This window comes from Patella vulgata, chromosome 4, assembly GCF_932274485.2.
Source record: "Patella vulgata chromosome 4, xgPatVulg1.2, whole genome shotgun sequence".
In the NCBI taxonomy this organism is placed as follows: Eukaryota; Metazoa; Mollusca; class Gastropoda; family Patellidae; genus Patella; species Patella vulgata.
Genome location: NC_065882.2, coordinates 86,840,032 through 86,866,347, shown reverse-complemented (window position 1 = coordinate 86,866,347; position 26,316 = coordinate 86,840,032). Strand labels below are relative to the sequence as shown.

General features: G+C 37.4%; 1 protein-coding gene across 3 annotated transcripts in view; it reads right to left on the bottom strand.

Annotated features, from left to right (window-relative positions):
* LOC126819630 (tyrosine-protein kinase SRK2) overlaps positions 1–25,993 on the bottom strand; it is a 38,194-nt gene extending 12,201 nt beyond the window's left edge. The window contains exons 1-4 of one of the 3 annotated variants that reach the window (XM_050547763.2): positions 25,828–25,993; positions 5,386–5,638; positions 1,661–1,754; positions 918–1,013 (exon numbers count right to left, since the gene is read on the bottom strand). In XM_050547763.2, coding sequence (XP_050403720.1) covers positions 918–1,013; positions 1,661–1,754; positions 5,386–5,530 — 335 coding nt within the window. In that variant the 5' untranslated portion in view covers positions 5,531–5,638; positions 25,828–25,993. Of the gene's footprint in view, positions 1–917; positions 1,014–1,660; positions 1,755–5,385; positions 5,639–6,622; positions 7,170–9,979; positions 10,121–25,827 lie in introns of those variants that run through there. The other 2 variants (XM_050547764.2, XM_050547765.2) reach the window with 2 other exon arrangements.
* Between the last annotated feature and the right edge of the window lie 323 nt (positions 25,994–26,316).

The window sequence follows — 26,316 nt, the reverse complement described above, 5'->3', positions numbered from 1 at the left end:
GGCTTAATCTGGGTTAATCTGGGTCAATCAAGACGGGATACCGCATACAACAAAAAACCCAGAAATGTAACAGTGTAAACTTTGAAAGCTACTTCAACTTGATACAAAATAACAGTGGAGAGAGAGAGAGGAAAAGAGAGAGAGAGAGAGAGAGAGGGGGAGAGAGAGAGGGAGAGAGAGAGAGAGAGATAGGGGGAGAGAGAGGGGGAGAGAGAGGGAGAGGGGGAGAGAGAGAGAGAGAGGGAGAGAGAGGGAGAGAGAGAAGGAGAGAGAGGGAGAGAGAGAGGGGGGAGAGAGAGGGAGAGAGAGCAGTTATCCATGAATGCAAGGTAAAAGGATTCAAAATTCTGTCTGGGATCCGGACAATCTGGTTAAAACACAGATCATATTTCGTTTCGTTTTATTTGTTTTTACTACACTAGGATCTGGAAGAGTTGTTATATAAACCTCGTTCTGATTGATGTGAGGGATTAGCCAAGAAACAGTCTGTTATGGCGAGGTCTTGGCGTGTGGTGCACAGAACTGTGGGTAACCCACTAGACATGTCAACGCTGATTGGTTAATCCAATGTCTGACGTCATTTGAGATTAACATATGGTTAAATTGTATTCAATACTTTGCTTGTGTCTAAGTTTTTTTAACAGTGGGAGGGAATAGGAGGATCTGTAGAAAATCCACGAGGTTGGACAGACGATCCCATTCCTTGCCACGTACAGGTGTGGGATTGAATCCACGTCACCTAACTCAATGAAAAAACTTATGACCTAAAGCTCACATGTCAGGTGATTCAGATATCATGAATTGACAATTTGTGTAATCCTCTGAGTTAGCGTACTACCTTTCAGCCCCTTATTTCTGTTAAATTTTAAAAAACGATCACTGGTCTTCTGACACATTGATGCTCTCAGGTGACTTACTCTTGTGATTCGAGGGTGTTTTCCAGAGCGACGTAATTCCTTGGTACATATCCTTCTGATCCATTATCATGTATTGCTAACCACCAATCACCATCACTGTAAAAATAAAAAATTAATATATAAATCACCAATCAAAATCACTGTAATAAACATTTAATATAGAAATCACCCAATCAACATCATTGTTACAAACATTTAAATAAATGACCAATCAACATCACTGTAATAAACCATTAATATACAAATAGCCAATCAATATCACTGTTACTAACAATTAATATATAAATCACAAATCAACATCACTTGGGATCGAAGCCACAGCACTTAGATGGATTTACATGCCTTATGTTCTGAAGAGCATCTGCTTGATCACCCAGCCCCCAGTCATGATCTGAAGAGCATTTGCTTGATCACCCAGCCCCCAGTCATGATCTGAAGAGCATCTGCTTGATCACCCAGCCCCCAGTCATGATCTGAAGAGCATGTGTTTGATGACTCGGCCACCCAGCCCATCGGTCATGATCCGAAGGGCATGTGCTTGATCATTCGGCGGAACAGCTCCCAGTCACGATCTGAAGGGCATGTGATAAGACTAGGTGGTCAACGAACCTTAGTTGTAAGTTCATGTGTTACATTCTATTATGATATGAAGGGCATGTGAAACACCAGTCAGCCACCCCTGATGATATGAAGGGCATGGTTAGACCAGAAGGTCACCTAAACCCCGTAGGTCAGTTACTCACCTATCGTCTTTGAGTTTCATTTTGTCACCTTTTTGAAAGGTCAGGTCATCTTGTGTTCTGGCAGAATAATCATATAAAGCTGTTAATATTTTACCTAAAATTATACAATATTTTATACGATACAATATTTTATCTAAAATTATACAATACGAGGTTAGACAGCCGACCCTATTCCTTGTCATGTACAAGCTGGAGCTTAAAACCATGCAACTTGACTCAATAACAGAGAGAGAGAGAGAGAGAGAGAGAGAGAGAGAGGATTTAACATCAACTTGACACAAACTAGGTCATTTCGGGACTAACATATGGTTCAATTTTATTTCAATAATTTCGCTTGCGTGTAGGGGTCTTAAATTAGCAGGGGGAAGAAACCATGGGACCCGGGGAAAACCCATAGGCGACCCTACTCGTCATCACGTACAAGCAGGGAATCTCAATTACAGACCTTATGATCTAAATGAAATGAAATGAAATGGGGTTTAACGTGCTACAGTTTTGCTCCTAAACTGGGCTAATGAAGACGGGCATACGCTATACAGTGTGCTATGAGGGAAATTTTGCCCGGACACCGGAACCTCTGTTTTTCGTCCCATTCGAATGAATAGACAGCTGTCATTGTCAGGCCCTCCGTCCTGCACCACTGACACGGGGGAAACCACGCTGGAAAATCTGGATGAAATTTCTCGGCTAATGCAGGGATCAAACCTTATAATCTAAAGTACACAGATTAAACCAATCGGCCAACCAAACGTGGACCCTACAGATTAAACCAATCGGCCACCCAAACACCCTACAGATTAAACCAATCGGACACCCAAACGTCTACCCTACAGATTAAACCAATCGGCCACCCTAACGTGTACCCTACAGATTAAACCAATCGGCCACCCTAACGTGTACCCTACAGATTAAACCAATCGGCCACCCTAACGTGTACCCTACAGATTAAACCAATCGGCCACCCTAACGTGTACCCTACATTAGTGTAAATGATTTTATAAACTAGTTGAATGAAAAACACAATATTTGAACTATTTTTCAACTAGACTTGCTAGATTGATGTTTCCAAATTTCATATGAATGGTGTCCATGAAAATAATATCAAACTACATTTTTCTACGGTATTTTGAAACCAGTTATTATCTTTTGGGTTTTCCCATCGAACATCCCCCAAAATATCCAAGTGTTGTTTTAGCCAATCAAACAACTAATATGAAGTGAAGTTTGAGTGTGTATTTCCGATATTAAAACAATAACTTCAGTGTATTGTGATTTATATTACTTCCTAGTTAAAAATTAGTCTACATCTATATCAGGCCTCATCATAACATATTCTACCGTCTCTAGTCTCAAACTAAACCTCCCTTTCTATGTATACATTTCTGCAGGTGGAAGTGGGGTTGGATGGACGATTGGTTATCACGTGCGCTGTATCATCAGGTCTGTGATTGAGTCAACTGGCGTGGTTTCGATTCCCCAAATGTACATGACAAGGAGTAGCGTCGCCTGTCCAACCTCGTGGTTTTTCTCCTGGTCCTCCGGTTTCCTCCCACTGCTAAAAGATCCATACACGCAAGCGAATTATTGAAATAAAATTGAACCATATGTTAGTCCCGAAATGACCTAGTTTGTGTCGAGTGGATGTTAAACCTCATTTCTTTCTTTCATTATAGCATGATCCACCGTGTATAGTTTCAACCTAAGGCCCGCTTTCTACGTACATGTAGGCCTACACATTTCTGCCAGGGGAAAAGCACTGGGTATCCCCGCGCAATTTTTGGTATTTCCACACATACAGTAAAATCACTGAAAAGTTGGGGAATCCCACGTAAGTGAGAATTTATCTTTACAGCACAGACCTTGACATTGTTTAGTTCAGTTGCTGCCTTTTTATAATTACATGTCCAAAAAATTTACAATTTGCAACAAGAGCGTTTGATTGAATTAGTGGAAAAGAAATGAAATGAAATGGGGTTTAACGTCCTACTGTTTTGCCACTTAACTGGGCTAATGAAGACGGGCATACGCTTATATCGAATTCCAACTGCCAAGGGATCTTTTACGTGCACGCCAATGTATAGACAGGTCCTCGGTTTTCGTACCATCCGAACATCTAGACAGCTGTCCTTGTCACACCCTCCATCCTGCACCACTGACATGGGGAAACCATGTCAGAAAATCCCAATGAAATTTCTTGGTCAATGCAGAGATGGAAGACGCAACCTCCAGGGTAGCGAGCCATCGTGACTCGATTGTCTATTGTAAGTAGCAACTGACTTTTTGAGTAGATTAGTAGAAATATGACCATGTTAAATCAACAAGAGTTATATGAACTAACTATAAAAGGTTGAAACTATAGATCTACTTGACTTTAATATGAGTATAAAATATGGTCGACGTGTGATAAATAGAAGTACATACTTCAACTCTATATAATATATAACACTTACATACTTATATAACTTCTTAAACATACATTGTGTAAGAAAAGGGTAAGAGCATATTATTCTATTAACTACATGCAAATACAAACAATATCATTCAATACAGCCATTGAATACAACCAAACTGTAATGAGTCACCACTAGCAACCGCAATTTTTGTAACAAAAGAAAGAAAAAAAGGGCGGAACCTATGATGAATTTTAGAGTTATTGGTGATTTTGTTTTTGATAATCTGGATAGTACAGTGTATTTTGAGATTTACATGTAGTTATAGAATAAAAACACAGTGTATTTTGAGATTTACATGTAGTTATAGAATAAAAACACAACTCAATGACCATTGAATACCGCTTGGGTTATTCAATTGTTCAAGAGAGTGTATCCTTGTGAGTTCTATCTATATCTTTAAACAATAATTATATTTTATTAAATCTTATGTTCAAACATACATTAAACTTGAGTTAAATCTGACTATTGCAGGTCTTTCTTTAGGCCTGACATGTTATCTAAATTATTAATTAGACATTAATTAACTTATCCAGACCATAATCAACTTTCGATGTTAACGCTAGCCTGCGATATTTACTGGATTTGAATACATTTTGTGATGGATGATTTAACGTCAAAATGGATAATACACACAGTCCTATCTTGTTAAAGAATAATTATATTAATCCTATAATTCACTAGTGTCAGTTTAGAAATTGGTAAATATATCATTTTATTGTTTGTGGCATGAAGTGTACTATGAGGGAAATTTTACCGAGATAGCAGCGCTACGGCTTACCCTTAATTTGAACTGAAACTTTCATGAGTTCTTTTATATGCACGCCAGTGTGTACAGACAGATGAGCGCAGTCTCCCATCCTATATGTACAACTAGATACCGTTTCTTCCGTCTGCACCATTTAAATTAAATATATTAAATATATGACCAATCAGATTAAAATACACATCTATATTTTGTTTCGTTTTTTTATACTTTCGATGGCCTACACTACATGGAGATCTGACTGAATGTAGTGTCAGTGGTCATATGATTGGCTTTTGACCATATGACATTTATTTAACCAATCAGCGTTGATGTTTCTTGTGGGTTACCCACAGTTCCGTGCACCTCACGCCCAAAACCTGCCATAACAGACTGTTTCATTGGCTAATCCCTGACATCAATCACAATGCAGGTTATATGACAACTCATCCAGATCCTAGTGTAGTAAAAACTATATAAAATGAAACGAAATTGGATCAGTGTTTTAATCAGATTGACCCATGACCTACCACTAGGACCAGTTTGCGTTAATCCAACTGGATTCTGGGTATAACTATTCTTCCTTCTAGAACCACTGCTTCTAATACTTCCATTTTTAGGTCCTTTCATCGGGTCATCGAATCCCCCAGTTGCTTTCGTGTTAATACACCCCATGTTTATACTATTATAGGTCTACGAATATCACAATATTGAACACAAGTTTAAAACACCCGTAGTCGGCACACTGGATAACTCCAACATCAGACTTCACAAATATTATAACTGAAAATATACAAGAAATTTTAATTTAGTTTGTGTGAGAGAGAGAGAGAGAAGAGAGAGAGAGAGAGAGAGAGAGAGAGAGAGAGAGAGAGAGAGAGAGAGAGAGAGATGGGTTTAAGGTCCACTCAACACAAACTAGGTCCTTTCAGGACTAACATATGGTTCAATTTTATTTCAATAATTTGCTTTTGCGTAGGGGTCTTTAGCAGTGGGAGGTAAATTTTACAGGATATACAAAATGAAATAAAATTCGCCTGTATATCCGTTAGCATTCGTCACATCAGTCAGTTATATAGAGAGCTGACTCGTGTTTTCCTTTGGCGTTTGTCACTTCCGATTCAGGAAACCTGTATTACTCAGCTACCGTAGCAATGATCTCTGAGATAAAATTATATTTGGAACGTGTTTAACCAGCTCTATCACATATGTGATAATGACTGGCACCAATATTGTCCTTTAAATATATTGTTATATTGTTTTATTTTTCACACATACATGTACATTAATATGACATGTATATTAAACATCCATCCCTTGGCAGTTGGAATTCAATATAAGAGTAGGTGATAGCGCCGCTGCCCGGGCAAACTTTCCCTCATAGTACACTGTATGGCGTATGCCCGTCTTCATTAGCCCAGGTTAGGAGCAGAACAGTAGGAAGTTAAACCCAATTTCATTTCATTTCATTTAACCATACATTATGTAAGAGCTAAATCTGCCTATTGCACGTCTTTCTTTAGGCCTTAAAAGTTATCTTAACACATCCAGACCATAATCAACTCTTGACGCCATTGTTATCCTGCGATATTTAGTTGATATGGATGAAATAACCGTAAAAATAGTAATGACAATCAAGGCGAGGCCTAAAATTGGATCGCTAATATCTAGGCCTAAAATTGAATCGCTAATATCTAGGTTGAGAATTAAGTAATTTTCAACATATTAACTTATAGCGAGAACTGTCAACTCTTTATCTAATCTTACCTAATGCCTCTTTAAAAAAAATTGATCAAATCAATATCTAAGTTTCCTGAATTCACAAGTTATAAGGTTACATTTTCTTTATTTTGATTTATTTTCATCCGTCTGAATCACATCCCAGTTTACAATTGAAATAATTTTATCATCACAAATTATTGTTCTTCACTTGTTTCATATTATGGTACATAATTGAAGTTTCTTCTTCAACATTTCTCAAATGTGATGTAAACTGAACATTTCCTTTAATTTATTGTGTCCCATTCTATTTTATCATCAGTCTGAATTACATCCTTATTATCACCTATATCGTTTGTTTATATCCTCAATTGAACGACATATCCTTCAAGAAATGTTTATCTAACACTGCACACAATAACTATCAAGATTAACCCCAGGTCGTCTTCGCTAATCTCAAAACTAAATCACTAAAAACTTGTTCACCAAATATAATGTCAACAGGTTGGCCAGGAAGGTTGTAACAAGTTACCTGTACGCAGGTAATTCACAGGTACGCTACAAACCAACACGACTTTTTACTAACAGTCACAACATCATACAAGCTTTACATGACCATGACATCAACCTAAGTTGGAGTCTTAACGGTTTTTTACGATGACTTTAAGTCAAGACAAACAATTTGTGTTTATTATTAGATTAAGAATGTGACAGTACTACTGGTTTTTACTCACCAGTTATTTCACCAGAGAGAGATAGACAGATAGACAGAGAGAGAGAGAGAGAGAGAGAGGGAGGGGTCCATCTGATACACACTACTACTGGTTTTAATCTACCAGTTATTTCACCAGAGAGAGAGAGAGAGAGAGAGAGAGGGGTCCATCTGATACACACTACTACTGGTTTTAATCTACCAGTTATTTCACCAGAGAGAGAGAGAGAGAGAGTATCTTGAAGCCTGAGGTAGGGGGGGAGAGAGAGAGAGAGAGAGAGAGAGAGAGAGGTCTTTAGCTGTGGGAGGAAACCAGAAAACCCGGAGAATATCCAGCAGGTTGGAGAAGCCTGAGTGAGTTTCGAGGGCGTGAAATAACAGTGTTAGTAATATACCCAGCAAACTAAATGACCCAGTGTCTGGAATTTTGAACTTGGTGCTGGACAATTTTCAAAAACAGAAAAAAATCACAGAGCGAGAGAAATGGGATTTAACCTCCACTCGACACAAACCAGGTCATTTCAGGACTAATATATGGTTCAATTTTTATTTCAATAATTCGCTGACGCTTAGGGGTCTTTAGTGGGACCTGGAGAAAACCCACAAGGTTGGACAGACAATCCTACTCCTTGTCACGTTCAACCAGGGAATCAAAACCATGCCACTTGACTCAATGCTAATAATCAGCTGTATAAAAACTAAACTGGTATATTATTGAAATGTCATGAAATTTTAAACCGTAATTTTTACTACCAGCTACAGGCAGGTGTAATTAAGTAATCTTAGAACATGACAATTTATTAACCCAGTGTATTTAACACAAGAATTCAAAATAGAGATTACAAAAATTTCACAATTTAATCTGACACTTAAACTTGCTCAGGTAAGGAAATACCTGACAAAATCACATACTTCTAATAAATCACAAAAGACAATTATTAAAGCTGGATTGATTCTATGCAAACAGAGTTATTTGTTGTTATTAATCATTTTTTAATCACATTCATTATTGAATATGTATATGAATTTAAAATTCTAACTATCATCCACAGCCTTCGACATTGTATACACAAATTATCGGTCAATTTAAATCAACATTAATGTTGTTTTTCTTACAGGGAAAAGATGAGCTTCTGATATCCAATATCTAAGACTTAATGAAAACTCAAAATTGGCAGAATACTTTCAAGTGCCATTTGTAATGAAGCGACTCGATGAACAAGGCTAAACATACCCCACAGTAGAGTGGAATAACCAGACGCCATTAAGTTTGTACTCTTCGTATATTTCGCCTAACATAAATGATTAGAAATTAGAGTAGAAACTGATTGAATGTAAATCCGTTTTTATACATTCATTATACTGTATGTGTTGCGACCCATTTGTGTTCATTTCTAGGTGCCAAATAATGGGGATTTAGTTCCTTTAAAGTAGCTAAATCGCTAATATTTGGGATCTAGAAATTGACACAAATGGGTCACAACACATATAATAATGTAATATAAATGTATGCCGTCTTCATTAGCCCATTTCGGAGCAGAACAGTAGGGCGTTAAACCCCATTTCATTTCATTTCTTGAAGACTTGGGATGATATTGAGTTAGAGACTTAGTTCCCTTAAACTCCAGCGTTTGTAATATTTTTGGATAATATTGAGTTACAGACTTGCGTTGTTTCGATTCCTCTGTTGTATGTGACAAGGATTTGGGTCGTTGGTCCAATCTTGTGGGTTTTCTCCGAGTTGTCTGGTTTCCTCCCACTGCTAAAGACCTGGATGTTCGAAGCTTAGCCTCGCTTCTCCATTTTTAAACTAAATCATGATTATGGTCTTGTCAAGTTAATAAATGTCTAATTAATAATTAGGCCTAAAGAAAGACCTGCAATAGTCAGATTCTATACCTCTTGAATAATGTATGTTTATGAAATGTGGAGGTTTGAAAAATTCATTAAGTTTGTTTATGACCATTAAGTTTAACTCTCTGTATAATGACTGTATGTGGTTGGTTTTCATAAATTAATAACCAAAATTTTTAAAATGGACATTGTTGTTTTTTATAATAATATTGCCACTTTAAAAAGGACTGGACATGGTTGGTTTTTATAAATTAATAATAATAACGCTACTTTAAATGTCTGTCAAATCCCCGGTTGTACGTGGCAAGGAGTAGGGTCGCCTGTCCAACCTCGTGGGTTTTCTCCGGGTCCTTCGGTTTCCTCCCACTGCTAAAGACCCCTACGCGCAAGCGAATTATTGAAATAAAATTAAACCATATGTTAGTCCCGAAATGACCTAGTTTGTGACGAGTGGACGTTAAACCCCATTTGTCTCTCTCTCTTTTAAATGTCTGTTGAACGGTTGATTCTATTCTACCAAATATAAATGATTCTATTCATCAATTCCCTGCTAGAAATTAATTCTATAAACAGCATTTAGTAACTGGATGAGAATAACACATGACACAATTATAGGGAATACAAGTTACTTGAAGGGTTTATTTTAGCGACGTTTCCACGAGGGAAAACCTGTGTCGAAACGTGGCTGAAATAAACCCTTCAAGTAACTTGTATTCCCTATAATTGTGTCACGTGTTATTATCCCTAGCATGTTAAACCCCATTTCATTTTATTTATTATCCCTACTGGAAGTAAATGATTTTATTAAACTCCCTACTAGATGTAAATAAAACACTCACCACAGTATATTCATGTTTATATTTAAAACAATAATCCAACAAGTCTGTTGTAAGAGTATTAATTATTCTATTGAATTCCCTGCTAGATGAATCGTGTATAAACCATGTCTACACAATGTATTTGTTATCATATAAAATGGCTACTCCGTTAGTCAATTATCTTCCTTGTTATGTAGGAGAAGACAGTTTGGGTATTATCAGTCTGACTAACCGACCACTTCCTGGTATGAAAATTAAAAACGCACATAGCCATATACATCTAGGAATTAAAATTCAAGTGTATCAAAGTCTTAAATGTCTAAACGGACATTTTACTCATCTTTTACCAAATATTAAATTGTAGGCCTAGTCATTGATTTTATAGCATTTTTATCATTTTATGTAGAAAACCATTTCAAATTGTAGGCCTATTGATATTTTATTTCATAGCCTTTTTAAGATTTTATTTAGTTATTGTTAACGATAGATAATCTCGGACTCGAATCAATTAGATTAAAAAGTTGCTGATGAAATATGTTCACTGAAACGTAAAGATGGCGCTAGTTTGTTTAAAACAACCTTTAAACTGGACATAAATTTAAGTCACATTTGTAAAAAAGATTAAAAATTTATTTAATAAGAATTCAGTTACATATACAGTTCTCATCACCTGCAAAGGATGCTGTCCTTGCCAGTTCCTACATCACTGACAAGGGGAAAACACGCGCAAAAATCCCAATTAACTGACCGGGGATCAAACCTGTGACCCCCTTGTTAGCGAGTACATGCCTTACTCACTGATCCATCGCGGCTTGCCCAAAAGGCAAAAAAAAACGGACACTGTAATTATTGAAACAATAAGAGATAAACGGGGTTTAACGTCCACTCGCCACAAACTAGGTCATTTCGGGACTAACACTTAGTTCAATTTTATTTCAATAATCCGCTTGCGCGTAGGAATCTTTGGCAGTGGGAGGAAACCGGAGGACCTGGAGAAAACCACACCAGTTGACTCAATGACAGACCTTTTATGATATCACTCGGCCAACCTTATTAAATGCGCCCGGACAAACCATTCGACCATCCAACTGCTCAATTGAATCAATGAATAATCCTACCAAGTTTCAAAGGTTAATCAGCAACTAAGTCATTTAGTACACTCACCATATAATAAACATGTATATATCCATGATGTGATTAAATTCATGATGATATCTGACAAATACATATACACAATTAAAAATCTAGATTTTCTCAGAACGCTTCAACATTTTCAAGTGGTTTTCATTCCATATCCATCTAACAAAAGTTAAAAAATAACAACACCCTTCTCTTAATTACCACATACAAGCCCGGGATTCAAACCTTGATACTTGGACTGATGACAGCCCTCGTCATTTGGAAGGGGAAAAAAAACTGAGGTCAACTCATATACAACCCTTGGGACGTAAATACAAGAATCCTTGAAATAAACCAGGAAGAGTAGGTGGTAAGCCGCTACCCTGACAAAATGCAACTAACTCGTATTTTGGGAGGTTAGACGGTCCAATGGTTTGACGTGTACGTGTGAAATTACAAGGTATGTCATTGGGTCAAGTGGGGCGTGGTTTCGAATCCCCGCTTGTACGTGACAAGGAGTAGGGTCGCCTGTCCATCATGGTAGAATTTCTCCGGGTCCTCTGGTTTCCTCCCGTACGTTCATGTGAATTATTGAAATAAAATTGAAGCATCTAATCCCCCCCCCCCTAATATAAGGTTGAAATGTAGAATATATTGTGTGTTATATAGATATTGTATCAGATGACTAATATCAGGTCCTGTTAATCATTAATTACCATTTACATTTATATTAATACATGTATATACAATGTCTCCTCCCCAACATGTGACTATAGAACACAATTAGCCTATTTACATTTATATTAATACATGTACAGTGTATATACAATGTCTCCTCCCCAACATGTGACTATAGAACACAATTAGCCTATATGTTAGTCTTAAAATGACCTAATAGAGAGTGATAATAAGAAAAGTATATATTCTATTTGTGACAAGGACAGTTGACATATTATATATTAGATAGATGAATCAATAGACAGTTCACTACAGTACATGTGTGTCTGAGTCTACCAGACGTTTTTAAGGCTTTTTCTATTCAAATAATAAAATGGGACACGGTAACTGGTTTCCACTGATAATTTGTGTCGTGTGTGATTGTGATGACTCAATATCGGGCCTCATCCATGTAATGGAAAGGCAAAGATTAACCTCTGTCTTTTAGCTGTGGGAAGTAACTGGAGGACCTGGAGACCCCCCCCCCCCTTTCTCTAACAGTTTTAAAATTTGATTTGACTACCAGGAGATCATGAAGAGTTGCGAAAGGGACCTCAGATATTTTTCTTCCATGTTAATTACTAGAGTCTATTGCTTGCCAAACCTTCTGTACTGGCCCCAGGAGAGGGGGTGCAGTCGGTATATTGCCCTGCGGCCCACGACACATCACGAGGTCATAAATATCTATATAATTTTTTTATATTGACACTGCCTGTAATCATGCCGCAAAGCCCCAGATCCGATCCCTGCCCAATGCCCTACTCTGACAATGCAGGGGTAAAGTTAGGAACACTATCTTTTTACATAGTGCTTGCACGGGTATAGGAGGGGGTATAGGAGGGGGTATAGGAGGAGGTGAAGGGGGGGGGGTGCAAAATTTGTCTTGGTAGGAAAATCCTGAGGAACTATTCCAGCTAACACCAAAATCTAGTCCCGAAATGACCTAGTTTGTGTCGAGTGGACATTAAACTCCATTTCTTTCTTCCCAGAATTGAACTCGGCACATCCTGTTTCACGAGTCTTCGTTATTACTAAATGAGACACGCAGTTTGAATATTTGATCCAGTAAACAATTTAATGTAACAGCATATTCTCCAAAATCAACTAAAACACTAGAACTGACATGACCTGATTCAGTGAGGGTCAAGTCCTGTTGGTGAAAACATTGAACCAGGAAGTAATGCTGAACTAAATACATAGATTGAGAAAGATGGGTGGGGCTTTATTTCATTAGTGAAAGAGAGAGAGAGAGAGAGAGAGTGAAAGAGAGAGAGAGTGAAAGAGAGAGAGAGAGAGAGAGAGAGAGAGAGAGAGCTGAAATCTGTTTCAGGAACACAATCCACAGAAATAATTGCATCTTGGTATCAATATGAAAGTGAGAAAATTGGCTGATGGAGCTTGTTTATGGCTAGCTGTGAAATAAAGAGTACATACATGTACACTAAATTTCAAGTATCTTAAGATAGGTTATAAAACACGCCATATGAATTAACTAGAAGGACACTACCATACTCGTCTATCATCTTATGGGGGCTGCGGTGGCTCAGTGAGTAACCTGAAGGTCGCGTGTTCGGTCCCTGTGTTGACTGAGAAAGTTCATTAGGATTTTCCGACATGGTTCCCCCTTGTCAGTGGTGAAGGACGGAGGGCCTGGCGTAAGGACAATGTATAGTCTAACGGATGAGACAAAAAAAACGCGGTCCGGAGTAGACATTGGTGTGCACATAAAAGAATCTTTGACAGTTGGAATTTGATATAAGAGTAGGCCGTTACGCCGCTGCCCGGGCAAAATTTACCTCATACCTCATGGCGTATGTCCGTCATGTACGCCTACACCTTTCTGCCGATGGAAGAAAGCTGTGTTTCTTCGCGCAATTTTTTATATTTCCACGCTAACAGTAAAATCACTGAAAAGTTGGGGAATCCAACGTAAGTGAGAATTTATCTTTACAGCACAGAACCTCCCTGACATTGTTTAGTTCAGTTGCTGCCGTTTTATAATAACATGTCCAAAAAATCTGCTACTTGCAAGCTGAATTTGCAAAAAGTTACGATAATTACCCCAGTCAGTATAGAACAGTAGGACGTTAAATCCCATTTTATTTCATTTATATATTCCTACTTTCATCTTATACATGTAACTACGGTAATAAAATAACCATGGGTACAATATTTCAAAGTGTTTATTATCGGGCTTCTCCCACTATATACACATAACAGTACAAAAGTCTCAGTTTTTTAATTCGTTTTTTTTTAACAATATTTTATTCAGAACTGTCCAGGATTGAGAACAGGCATGGCCTCGGGCATGGCCTATATTAGACAACTCTCTCATTGGGTACGATATTAATAAGATAGAGAAATGGGGTTTAAGTATACTCACACAAACTAGGTCATTTCGAGACTAATATTTTGTGACCTTTTCTTTCAATCATTTGCCGAGAGTAAGGGTCTTGAGCAGTGGGATGATAAAAGAGGACTCAGAGAGAGAGAAATGGGGTTTAACGTCCACTTGACACAAACTAGGTCATTTCAGGATTAATATATGGTTCAATTTTTATTTCAATAGGCCCTATTCGCTTACGCATAGGGGTCTTTAGTGGGACCTGGAGCAAACCCACAAGGTTAGACAGACGATCCTACTCCTTGTCATGTACAAACAGGGAATAAAACAGATTATCTATAGAGAGACAAAGAGAGAAATATGGGGTTTAACGTCCACTCGACACAAACAAGTGGGTCATTTCGGGACTAACACATGTTCAATTTTATTTCAATAATTCGCTTGCGCGTAGGGGACTTTAGCAGTTGGACGGATCCAGAGAAAACCCATAAGGTTGGACAGGCGACCCTACTCCTTGTCACATACAACCGGGGAATCAGGACTCAGAGAAAACCCACACGGTTAGGCAGGCGACCCTACTCTTGTCACATACAAATGTGGTATCAAAACTAGGACACAACCAGATCAGGTTAGACCACTCAGCCACCCCAACAATAAATACAACAAATTCTCCTTAAACAACTGTCTATTCATATTTACCATAGCTATCAATTAACCTGTCACATCAAAACAACATCTCCTCATTGGTTTACCTGAAGTAAACACCTGGATATACCTATAGATATACCTGTGGATATAGGTCAACTACCTCTCATTGATGTGTTATACCCAACATATAGACATAAACAGATATATATCCTGATAGCTTGAGAAAACAAGGTAAAGATAGACAGATGGATGAATGAAGAATACCCAACATGTCCACACAAACATATGACATGTATAACCCTGAGAAAAATAACTATATATGGTCAAGATGGATAGATGGATGAATGAAGAATACCCTATATATATAAATACATATTAGACAGATACATGTGATAGATGGAAGAATGAAAAACCAATGATAAAAATCATATACCAGACATGCACCCTTATAGTATATACATGTAGTAACTTCTTTCAGAAAGTTATCTACTGCTGTCAAAATAATTAGATTATAGATGAATGAGTGAATGAATCAATGAATCAATGAAATCTAACAACCAATACAAGCATTATCAACCATACAGATTAACTTTTTTTCAATATTTCAGCTTACTGGACCAATTCTGAGAGAGAAAGAGAGAGAGAGAGAGAGAGAGAGAGAGAGAGTTTAACATCCACTCCACATATGTGGTTTCGACTAACATTTTATGGTTCAGTTCTATTTCAATAATTGGCTTGCACATCAGGGGTCTTTACTTTAGCTGTGGGAGGCAACCAGAGGATCAGGCGAAACCTGTGGTATATGGTAGATGTACTGTGGGATATGGACTGTGGTATATGGTAGATGTACTGTGGGATATATTATGTAATGTGGTATATACATGTAGTAGTAGAGGTACTCAGGTATATGGTAGATGTAATGTGGTATATGGTAGATGTAATGTGGTATATAGTAGATGTACTGTGGTATATATCAGATGTAATGTGGTATATAGTAAATGTACTGTGGTATATAGTAGACATATCATTAATAGTATTATAATTGTGTTGGGATTTGTAGATATACTGTGGTATACGGTACGTGTAATGGTGTATATATAGTGTAATGTGTTAAACAGATGTTTTTCCTGAATATCATTATACCATCATTAGTTCACATCTGTTATAAATAACATCTTTAAGCCAGCCATCTGTGTTTCCTATAACAGTCTTTAAATCTTTCCTTTAATACATTCTTCATTATAACTATATTTATACCACTTCCTTGATACAACTCATTACAAACAATCTTTAATATACTTTACTTTCTCTATATCTACACATTTCTCATTTAAACAAATCATTATACGATATCCCTAAAACATTACAATCTTTAAAACATTCTCTTTATATCTACATAATTCAGATAAAAAAAGAAAAAACTTTTTCTGATGCATATTGGAGAATTTACTTTATCTTCGAGTTTCTGATAAAAAAAAAGTTAATATAAATAGATGTTCATAACTTAACATTTAATTTTTAAAGATAAATTCAAAATGTCTATAACATTAAAAACTGGTTCTGTTCCAGAAATTCTGGTGAATATTGAAAAACTTACTCTCTCTCTTCGAGTTTTCTGATAAAAAAAAATATAATATAAATAGACTTTTATACCTTATCACTTAATTATTTAAGATAAATTCAAAATGTCTAATATTTAAAACTGATCCTGTTCCAGAGATTCTAATAGTGTTTTAAAAACAAATTTCGCTCTAAGCTAGGTAACTCTAACCCTAACACATGTAGGTAACCCTAACTCTAACCCATGGGCAAGATGGCCAAACTGTTACCATTCACAATATCTTGGGGTGAAAGAGGTGGGGTCTAGGTTCTGGGATATCTTTAGAATTACCAATGGAAATGCTCCAATATGCATTTTTACAAGTTCTGCATTTGCATTACTCAGTAATTATGAAGTCTCGATTATTGAAATTAAAGGTTTAAAAAATATACTGTCAGCGGAAACGTAAGATATTTAATAATGAAAATTGTTCAAATCTTAGTTTTATTAATAGGTATCTCCCTGAAGAATACGCCGACCCATTCAGATGGCCAAATAAGCCTTCTCGAAAGAATGTGTAGAGAGATGGGTTATTGCCCCATCTTTGAGTTCAGAAGATGAAGTTAAACTGGTTTAACGATCATCTGGGATTTTTAAACCAGTTTAACTGAAAGTTGCTTAAAATAGATTTTCACAGATTGGGTCTAGTTTTCTTCCAATTAAAACATTTTGAGGGGGATTTGAAGCACAGAGAGATAGAAATGGGGTTTAATATCCACTCGACACAAACCGGGTCATTTCGGGACTAACATATGGTTCAATTTTATTTTAATAATTCGCTTGCACGTAAAGGGTCTTTAGCAGTGGGACCCAGAGAAAACCCATGAGGTTGGACAGGCAACCAGTGAATCGAAAACACGCCAGTTGACTCAATGACAGACCTTATGATACAACGCGCACATGCTAACCATTCGGCTATCCATCCTACCCCCCGGATTTGGAGCAAATTTTTGATAGATAAATTAGTTTGAATATGTTTTTTTCCTCAAAGATATCATTAAATCACCAGTTTGTGTATTGCATGGGAAGGCATCTTTAAGAAACGAAATGAAATGAAATGGGGTTAAACATCCTACTGTTTAATGGGGTTTAACGTCTGACTGGGCTATTGAAGATGGACATACGCGGATGATACGCCATACAGTGTGCTATGAGGGAAATTTTGTCCACACAACAACACTATGGCCCACTCTTATATCGAATTCTAACTGCCAAGGGATCTTTTACATGCATGCCAATGTATACACGGGACCTCGGTTGTTCGGGCCATCCCAACAACTAGACAACATCTTTAAGAAGTGTCTGAATGACCTATAGCATTATAGAGAATGTGAAGAATCACTGACTGGGATGTCACAAAACTACCGGTATCACACTGAAACAAAACCAGATATCTGTGCAAACAGCACTCGACAGCAACATAATCTGATTAAAAATACAGGTAACACAAACCAATTACAGGTGAGGTAACACAAACCAATTACAGACGGTTTCATGGAATGGATCCGATGATATTTAAATAAGTTGATATACATGTACATAATTAATAGAATACTATATCAACAAGTGGTTGCCATGCAAAATACGCCCACAATTTGCAAGAGATGGACAGAGAACAAGCTAAATACAAAACACCACTTTTTCGTACAATCAGCAGCCACAAGACAGGAAGTTTTAAAAGAAAAACGCTGATTTCATATCACCATTAAACCATAATGACAGTTGAGTTCGAATTTCACGAAAATCAGATCGATACTGCCTGACAAAATGGCTGCTCCCTGTATGTAAATAGTGTTAAAGTATGTAATATCATGGTTGTGGACCCCTTGAGGTCTAACTTAAAATATATATTTATATCCCACAGACCACGGTTCCCTTCGATATTCACGCATATCGTATCGTAACTTCCTGGTTTATACTTTCCATGGCCACCACTACTGAGAGAGAGAGAGAGAGTGAGAGAGAGAGAGAGAGAGAGAGAGAGAGAGGTAAGACAAAATTTTCAACTATAAAAACCAAACTGAAATAGGACCTGTGTTTTCATCAAATTAAACAAAACTAATTATGCATAGAGTAATTGACAGCAATTAAAAAAAAAAAGAAGAAATTTGCAACTAAAAATTAATTATCACCTCGTTAAATATTTTTCAAATAGAAAAATACATTTGATCTGCCTAAAATAGCTTAAAATCATGATAGCCTTGGGGTTATAGAAAATTATACAACTGGTTTTTAACATTTACAAAATAATCCATGCAGATATGTCTTGTATTGTAGCTATAATACATTAAAGAGGCAATGTCGCCAAAGGAGCCACGGTGGCTGGGTGGTTAAGATGCTGGCTCGCTAGCCTGGAGGTCGGGTGTTCGATCCCTGCATTGGTCGAGAAAGTTCATCTGGATTTTCCGACGTGGTTTCCCCTTGTCAGTGATGCAGGATGGAGGGCCTGACAAGAACAGCTGTTGAGTCCTTCGGATGAGACGAAAAACCGGGGTCCTGTGTATACATTGGTATGCACGTAAAAGATCCCTTGGAAGTTGGAATTCAATATAAGAGTAGGCGATAGTGCCGCTGCCCGGGCAAAATTTCCCTCATAGCAAACTGTATAATGTATGTCAGTCTTCATTAGCCCAGTATAGGAGCAGAACAGTAGGATGTTAAACCCCATTTCATTTCATTTCATTTATAATACATTAAAGGATCAATGTCACTTTGGCGATTGTGGTTTCTCCTTGTCAGTGGTGTAGGACGGAGGGCCTGGCCTGGAACAGGCTCTAGTCATTCCGATAAAAGAGGGAGAAATGGGGTTTAACGTCCACTCGTCACAAACTAGGTAATTTCGAGACTAACATATGGTTCAATTTTATTGCAATAATTCGCTTGTGCGTAGGGGTCTTTAGCAGTGGGAGGAAACCGGAGGAACCGGAGAAAACCCACGAGGATTGACTGGCAACCCTACTTCTTGTCACTTTACAACCCGGGAATCAAAACCACCCCAGTTGACAACACGCTAACCATTGGGCCATTCAACCCCCCTCGGATAAAAGAACTCTTGACAGTTGGAATTTAATAGCTATCTGGGCAAACTTTTCCTGGTAGCACAGTGCATGTGTGGTTGTCTTCATTAGCTCAGTATGTTGTTACAGAGAACTTTCGCTGGTAGCACAGTGCATGTGTGGTTGTCTTCATTACGTTGTGGTAGAAAAGTATGACATTTAGATTTCGTTTGTTGTTGAAAGTGATCATGTTACATTAAAATATACAGCCATATTAAAGCAATAGTATAATGTACGTTAAATCTACGTTAAATGTCAAATAAGTAACAGTAATATAATTCTTTGTCATATAAACTGTTTTTCAACTGAGTGTATTAATTTCAAACATACTGTAGGCATTATTACACGAGGCCTTTATCAGATATACTGACATTATAGACTCAGATCTATACATACAACAATCACTCTTAAACAGGATGCAGAAATCTTCAGCGAGGAATTTTTATTCAATAAATTTAACGAATTTATATGGTAAATACAGGATACGACAACAAGCTTTGTCAGCTGATATAAAATCGCTTCCTTAGAATGGATCTTTTAACAGATTTGCAAGGGGAGGAATTGAGGTAGAATTTAGCCAAGGGGTGAATTGGGGACAAATTTTAGCCATGGGGATAATTGGGGACAAATTTTAGCCACAGTGGTAATTGGGGACGAATTTTAGTCAGGGGAGAAGCTCCAAACTAGGAAAGAGAGAGAGAGATATGGGGTTTGATGTCTACAGTTCAATTTTATTTCAATAATTCGCTTGCGTCTTTAGCAATGGGAGGAAACTGGAGGACCCTACTTCTTGTCACAAACAAGTTAACAACTGGGGAATTGAAACCAAGCCAGTTGACTCAATGACAGACCTTATGATACAACGCGCACAAGCTAACCCTATAATGTTAAACATTTGATTAATCAATCAATGTTGATGTTTCTAGTGGGTTACCCACAGTTCCGTGCACCTTACGCCAATAACAGATCGTTTCATTGCCTATCCCTCACATCATCCACAACACGGGTTATATGACAACTGGGGGGTTGGATGGCTGAATGGTTAGCGTGCGCGCGCTGTATCATAAAGTCTGTCATTGAGTCGACTGGCGTGGTTTCGAATCCCCGGTTGTACGTGACAAGGAGTAGGGTCACCTATCCAACCTCGTGGGTTTTCTCCGGGTCCTCCGGTTTCCTCCTATTTCTGCTAAAGACCCCTATGCGCAAGCGAATTATTGAAATAAAATTAAACCATATTATGTTAGTCTCGAAATGACCTAGTTTGTGTCGAGTGGACGTTAAACCCCATTTCTCTCTCTCTATATGACAACTCTTCCAGATCCAAGTGTAGACATTTTGAACTATAAAAAATAAAACGTAGGATCTGTGTTTTAATCAGGTTGATAGTACCCACTCATCATCTAATTCTCACTGCTGAGGAAGATTCTAGTCTCGAGCCACTGTGGCCCCCCTGATGATGAACGTGTGTCACACACTGCTTGGACACTTAAAGTAGCTAAGTCCCTAACTCAATATCATCAAAAATCTTCGACATTGAAAACACGAATTATTAGTCAATTCAAATCAACACTGATGTTGTGATCTTACCGGGAAAGGATGGGCGTCTGATATCCAATATTTAAAACAAAAAAACATTTTACCATTGGTACACGAATCGTGTACCATAATGCGTTTCAGCACAATTTGGAACAAGGGACTCAAAGAACAGGGCTAGACATATTCCACAAGTCATGTCAAATGGTGACGCTATATTCTTATCTGGAGAGCATGCACAATAAATACCATCGGTGTAGACTGGAAAAACCAGACGCTAAAGATTGCCATTCACATGAGACTTCTGGCGTATTTCGCCGAACATAACTGATTAGAAATTACAGTAAAGACAGAAACGATTGAATGTAAATCAGTTTATATACATTCATATTACATTATTATATGCGCTGCAACCCATTTTTGTCAATTTCTAGGTCCCAAATATTAGCGATTTAGCTTCTTTAAACAAACATTATGTAAGAGCTAAATCTGTCTATTGAAGATCTTTCTTTCGGTCTGAAATGTTATCTAAATCATTAATAAGATATTAATTAACTTATCCAGACCACAATCAACTCTAAATGGCATGGCTAGCCTTCGATCTTTGGTGAATTATGAGCCGATTTACTGCATAACTTTCCGATTAAATGGATAATCGAGACTAAGATGTTTATTGTACTGACTTTAGTAATGATGATCAAGGCTAGGCGGAAATTTCATTCGCTTAGTTCTCAGTTCATAGTGGATCAATTTGAATGAAATTTTCAGTAAATTGCCTTTACATTATTTAGTTTTTAACTATTATAGTGAGAACTGCCAACTCATTATCGAATCTCCCTTAATGTATCTTGAAACTAACATGGTGATAATATTCTGATATTTGTGTCCAGAAATGTTTTAACAAATTGTTCAAATTGGACCATAGAAACCTTGTAAGGTTTTCTATGCAGTAAAGTTTCTTTTTCGTCTATAGAGTTCAGCCTCTTAAAGACATATTATGTAAGATTCAGATAAAGAGCTAGCCAGTAGCCATTCTTGCTATAATAGTTCAAAAATAGATCATGTGAAATGAAGGTTCAAACGGGCTAAAATTATAAATATGTGATTAACCAAATTATCAGGGAAGAAGTATTTCGTTTCGTGTAGAATCCTGATTTGATCTATCATCCATCTACATGTAGGTCATTTAAATAAATGTTAAATAAATGGACTGGTTAAAAGTTTGGATTTGCTGTCAGAATATCCAAAATTTAAAGATACATTATGTAAGATTTAGATAAAGAACTAGCCATTCTTGCTATAAAAGTTCGAAAATAGATAATGTAAAATGAATAATTTAAAAATTCCCATTCAAATTACTCTATTGCTAGGGAAGATATTAGCCTTTGAAGGTTTGACATGAAGTGTGCAATAATTTCAACCACCGTACTGGTTGTTCGGAGTAAAGTCTCCACCATTTTTAGCTTAAATTAAAATATGGCTGAACTGTTCTAATCTATTTAATATTGGAGAAATCTGATGCCATCGACAGTTGATTATGGCCTTGATAAGTTAATTAATGTCTAATTAATAATTTATAAAACATTTCAGGCCTAAAGAAAGACCTGGCCTCAAGTTCACAAAGCATTCTCAGACTTAAGTTGAAAATTTACTCAACTTTCAATCACTGTTTATAAGAAATATCTTGGCTCCAGAGACACAAAACTCTGCACATAGTTTCTTATTCATGTATTTGATACATTGAAACAACACAAGTTTTATAAAGAGCTATATATATTAGTTAATATAATGCGAACAATTTTGAGTAAATTCTTAATAAGTCTGAGAATGTTTTGTGAACTTGGGGCCTGCAATAGGCAGATTTATCTCTTGCATAATGTATGTTTAATTTCACTGCCATTCTATCCTGATTGGCAATGTGATGGAAAAGAGAAGCCTGGGATGAACTGAGTATTAATTAAATCAAGTAGTATCAATTAACACCCTAATTAGTGCTGAATACACAGTAGTATATAAACCTATATATCACAGATTGGTTATTTAATTAGGCATGATATATCACCTCAGTCATTATAAACCATGGTATATCTATTATATCACTGTCCTTTCTGTTTTATATACCCCTTGGGTATCATTACATGAGCATGGTATATTACCTCAGTTATAATCAACCATGTCATATCTATTATTTTACTGTGGTGTATGATCTATATATCCCAGGGGATTTCAATACCTGATATCAGATGTAAATAGTATATCATTCCGTTCATTCTAAACCATGGTATATCTATTATTTTACTGTGGTTTATGAAGTATATCACACAGGAATTTTATTACATTAGTTTATCTTCCTGCTTCTATAGTTTCATATTTACTCCTATGGTATACAGTGTATCAGCATTTTATTATATCTTGCCATAATAGTCAGGGAGAGAGAGAGAGAGAGAAATGGGGTTTAACCTCCACTCGACACAAACTAGGTCATTTCAGGAATAACATATGGTTCAATTTATTTCAATAATTCGCTTGCTCGTAGGGGTTTTTAGCAGTGGGAGGAAACCGGAGAAAACCCTTGAGGTTGGACAGACGACCCTACTCCTCGTCACGTACAAACGGGGAATCGTAACCACACCAGTTGACTCAATGACAGATCTTATGATACTACGCGCAGGCGTTAAACACTCGGCCATCAACCCCCCCTACCACCACCATATAATAACGCAAAAGGAAATATGAAAATTTGGTCATACAGAATCCTAAGTAAAGCCCCCCCCCCCTCGATAACAATATTCCTAAACAAAGCACCTGTGTCGGAAGCCTTGATGGCTCAGGTGAGAAAAGACACGGACTCACCAATGAGGAGATCTTGGGTTTTCTCCCAGTGTTAGTCGAGAATTTACGAGAAACTTTCTTTGGGATTTTCCGGTGTGGTTGCCTCTTCTCCGTGGTGGTGGACGGAGGGCCTGGCAAGGACAGTATCTAATCGTCTGAATAGGACGAAAAACTGAGGTCCTGTGTACAAATGGACATGCACGTAATAGAACCCTTGACATGGATATTTGAAAAACAAATAGACCATAGCAAGTTAGCACCACAATCTGGTTAAAACACAGATCCTATTTCGTTTCGTTTTTATAGTTCAACATTACTTGTCTTTACTACACTTGGATCTGACAGAGTTGTTATTTAACTCTGTTCTGAATGGTGTCAGGGATTAGCCAAGAGAGGGAGAGAGGAAAGAGAGAGAGAGAGAAAGAGAGAGAAAGAGAGATGGGGTTTAACGTCCACTCGACACAAACTAGGTCATTTCGGGACTAACATATGGTTCAATTTCATTTCCATAATTCGCTTGCGCGTAGGGGTCTTTAGCAGTGGGAGGAAACCGGAGAACCCGGAGAAAACCCACGAAGTTGGACAGACGACCCTACTCCTTGTCACGTACAACCGGCCAATGAAACGGTCTGTGACGGTGAGCTTTCGGCGTGTTTTGCACGGAACTGTGGGTAATCCACTAGTAACATCAATGCTGATTGGTTAATCAAATGTCTGACGTCATAGGATCAAAAGTCAGTCTTTTGACCCCTGACGTGACCTATCGCTATAACTTGTCAGATGATCTTCATGTAAATGTGTAGGCCATCGAAAGTATAAAAAAAATGAAACGAAATATAGATCTGTATTTTAATCCCTCGTAGCACACTGTATGCCGCAAGAAATAGAAATTGAAATGGGGTTTAACATCCTACTGTTCTGCTCCGAACTGGGCTATAATGAAGACGGCATACAAAATGCAGTGTGCTACAAGGGATATTGTGCCCAGACAGTGGCACTACAACCTATTTTTATATCTAATTCAACTATCAAGGGATCTTTTAAGTACATGCCAATGTGTACACAGGACCTCGTTTTTTCCGTCCCATCCGAACGACTAGACAGCTGTACCTTACCAGACCCTCTGTCCGGCACCACTGATCCAACATCTTACTCACTAAGCTACTGTGGCACCTGTCTGAAGAAATTTTTGAATCTAGAGTTCCTTAAATGCCATTTTGTGGACTTTGCAGGCACGGATCCAGAGGGGAGGGTTGGGGGGTCCACCCCCCCCCCACCCCTGCTCAGCTACATAATTTATTTTGTAAAACAACCTTTTTTATGAGAAAAGTGTCATAATTGTGCTTTATCCTTTATCGTCAGATGGTGCCACAGGATGGGCACTCAAAGCGCGAGATAATGATATATAGACATATGTGATATCACAATTAATGCTTTGCATCAATGAAATTGAATCTCAGTGTCATCGTATTAATTCATAATAAAAATTGACGTCAAACAGGATGTTGGATTTCTCTGTTTAAAAAGATCAATGTGTATGTATATATGCCAAAATGACGATAGAGACCATGTATTTCTCAAAAAATTTCAAGCCGAGGAGTGGGGGGGGGGGATACATTTTCTCAGGAACCTGGCAAACCCCCTCCTGCAAAAATTCCTGGATCCGCCCCTGAGAAATTGGGTTTGGATTTGAGATATATGAAATAGCTTTCTCAATTGGAATATAACACAAGCTTTGTTTCTAGAGGCAATTAAGACTGTACTTTAAATTCGTCTGACTACATGAGAATGGGTGTGAAAATTCAACAATTTTAGGAAAGTAGCCTATATCACTTCCTTGTCTAGTCATGTATACAGGACTAGGCCTAAATAACAACAATATAACACCGATTATTCATCTCTGTCAGTCGGTGTATATATATACATGACATGCTGTATCGACCTGTCTGTCTATCTCGCTCACTTTCTTCACACACAACAAAACCAAAATGGAAAAGACAAATGAAGTGATTTTACTCACGGTTAACGCTGAATATTGTTGTTTTTCTATAAACTTATTCCTTGTTACATTTTGTCGGTCCGAAGTGAACGAGGAAGTGATACAATCTCATACATATCAGCTAAACGCACACCAATCATTTGACAGGCTTATTTTGACGAGATAGTCCTCTTGCTCTTTGTGACACAATACAACTTGTGTACAAGGGACATAACTCTGTTCGAAGTCTCGTTTAATGTTTGCGTGGGAATATTGTTATTGAACATTCATTCACGCACAGGTGAGCATAAACCGTGACACTCCTCAGCTCGGTGAATTAATCGAACTTCGATTGATTTGGTTTTGTCAATTATTAATTAGATTAGGCTTAACTAGCTGGGTGATTAATTATATTTGATTGGCCGACATCATTTATTTCATTTCCTTATAATTCATACTCATTCATAGAACTATAATAGCCTAAATAAATTATAAATAACAAATCCGATCGCTTTTATTAATTTTTTAACT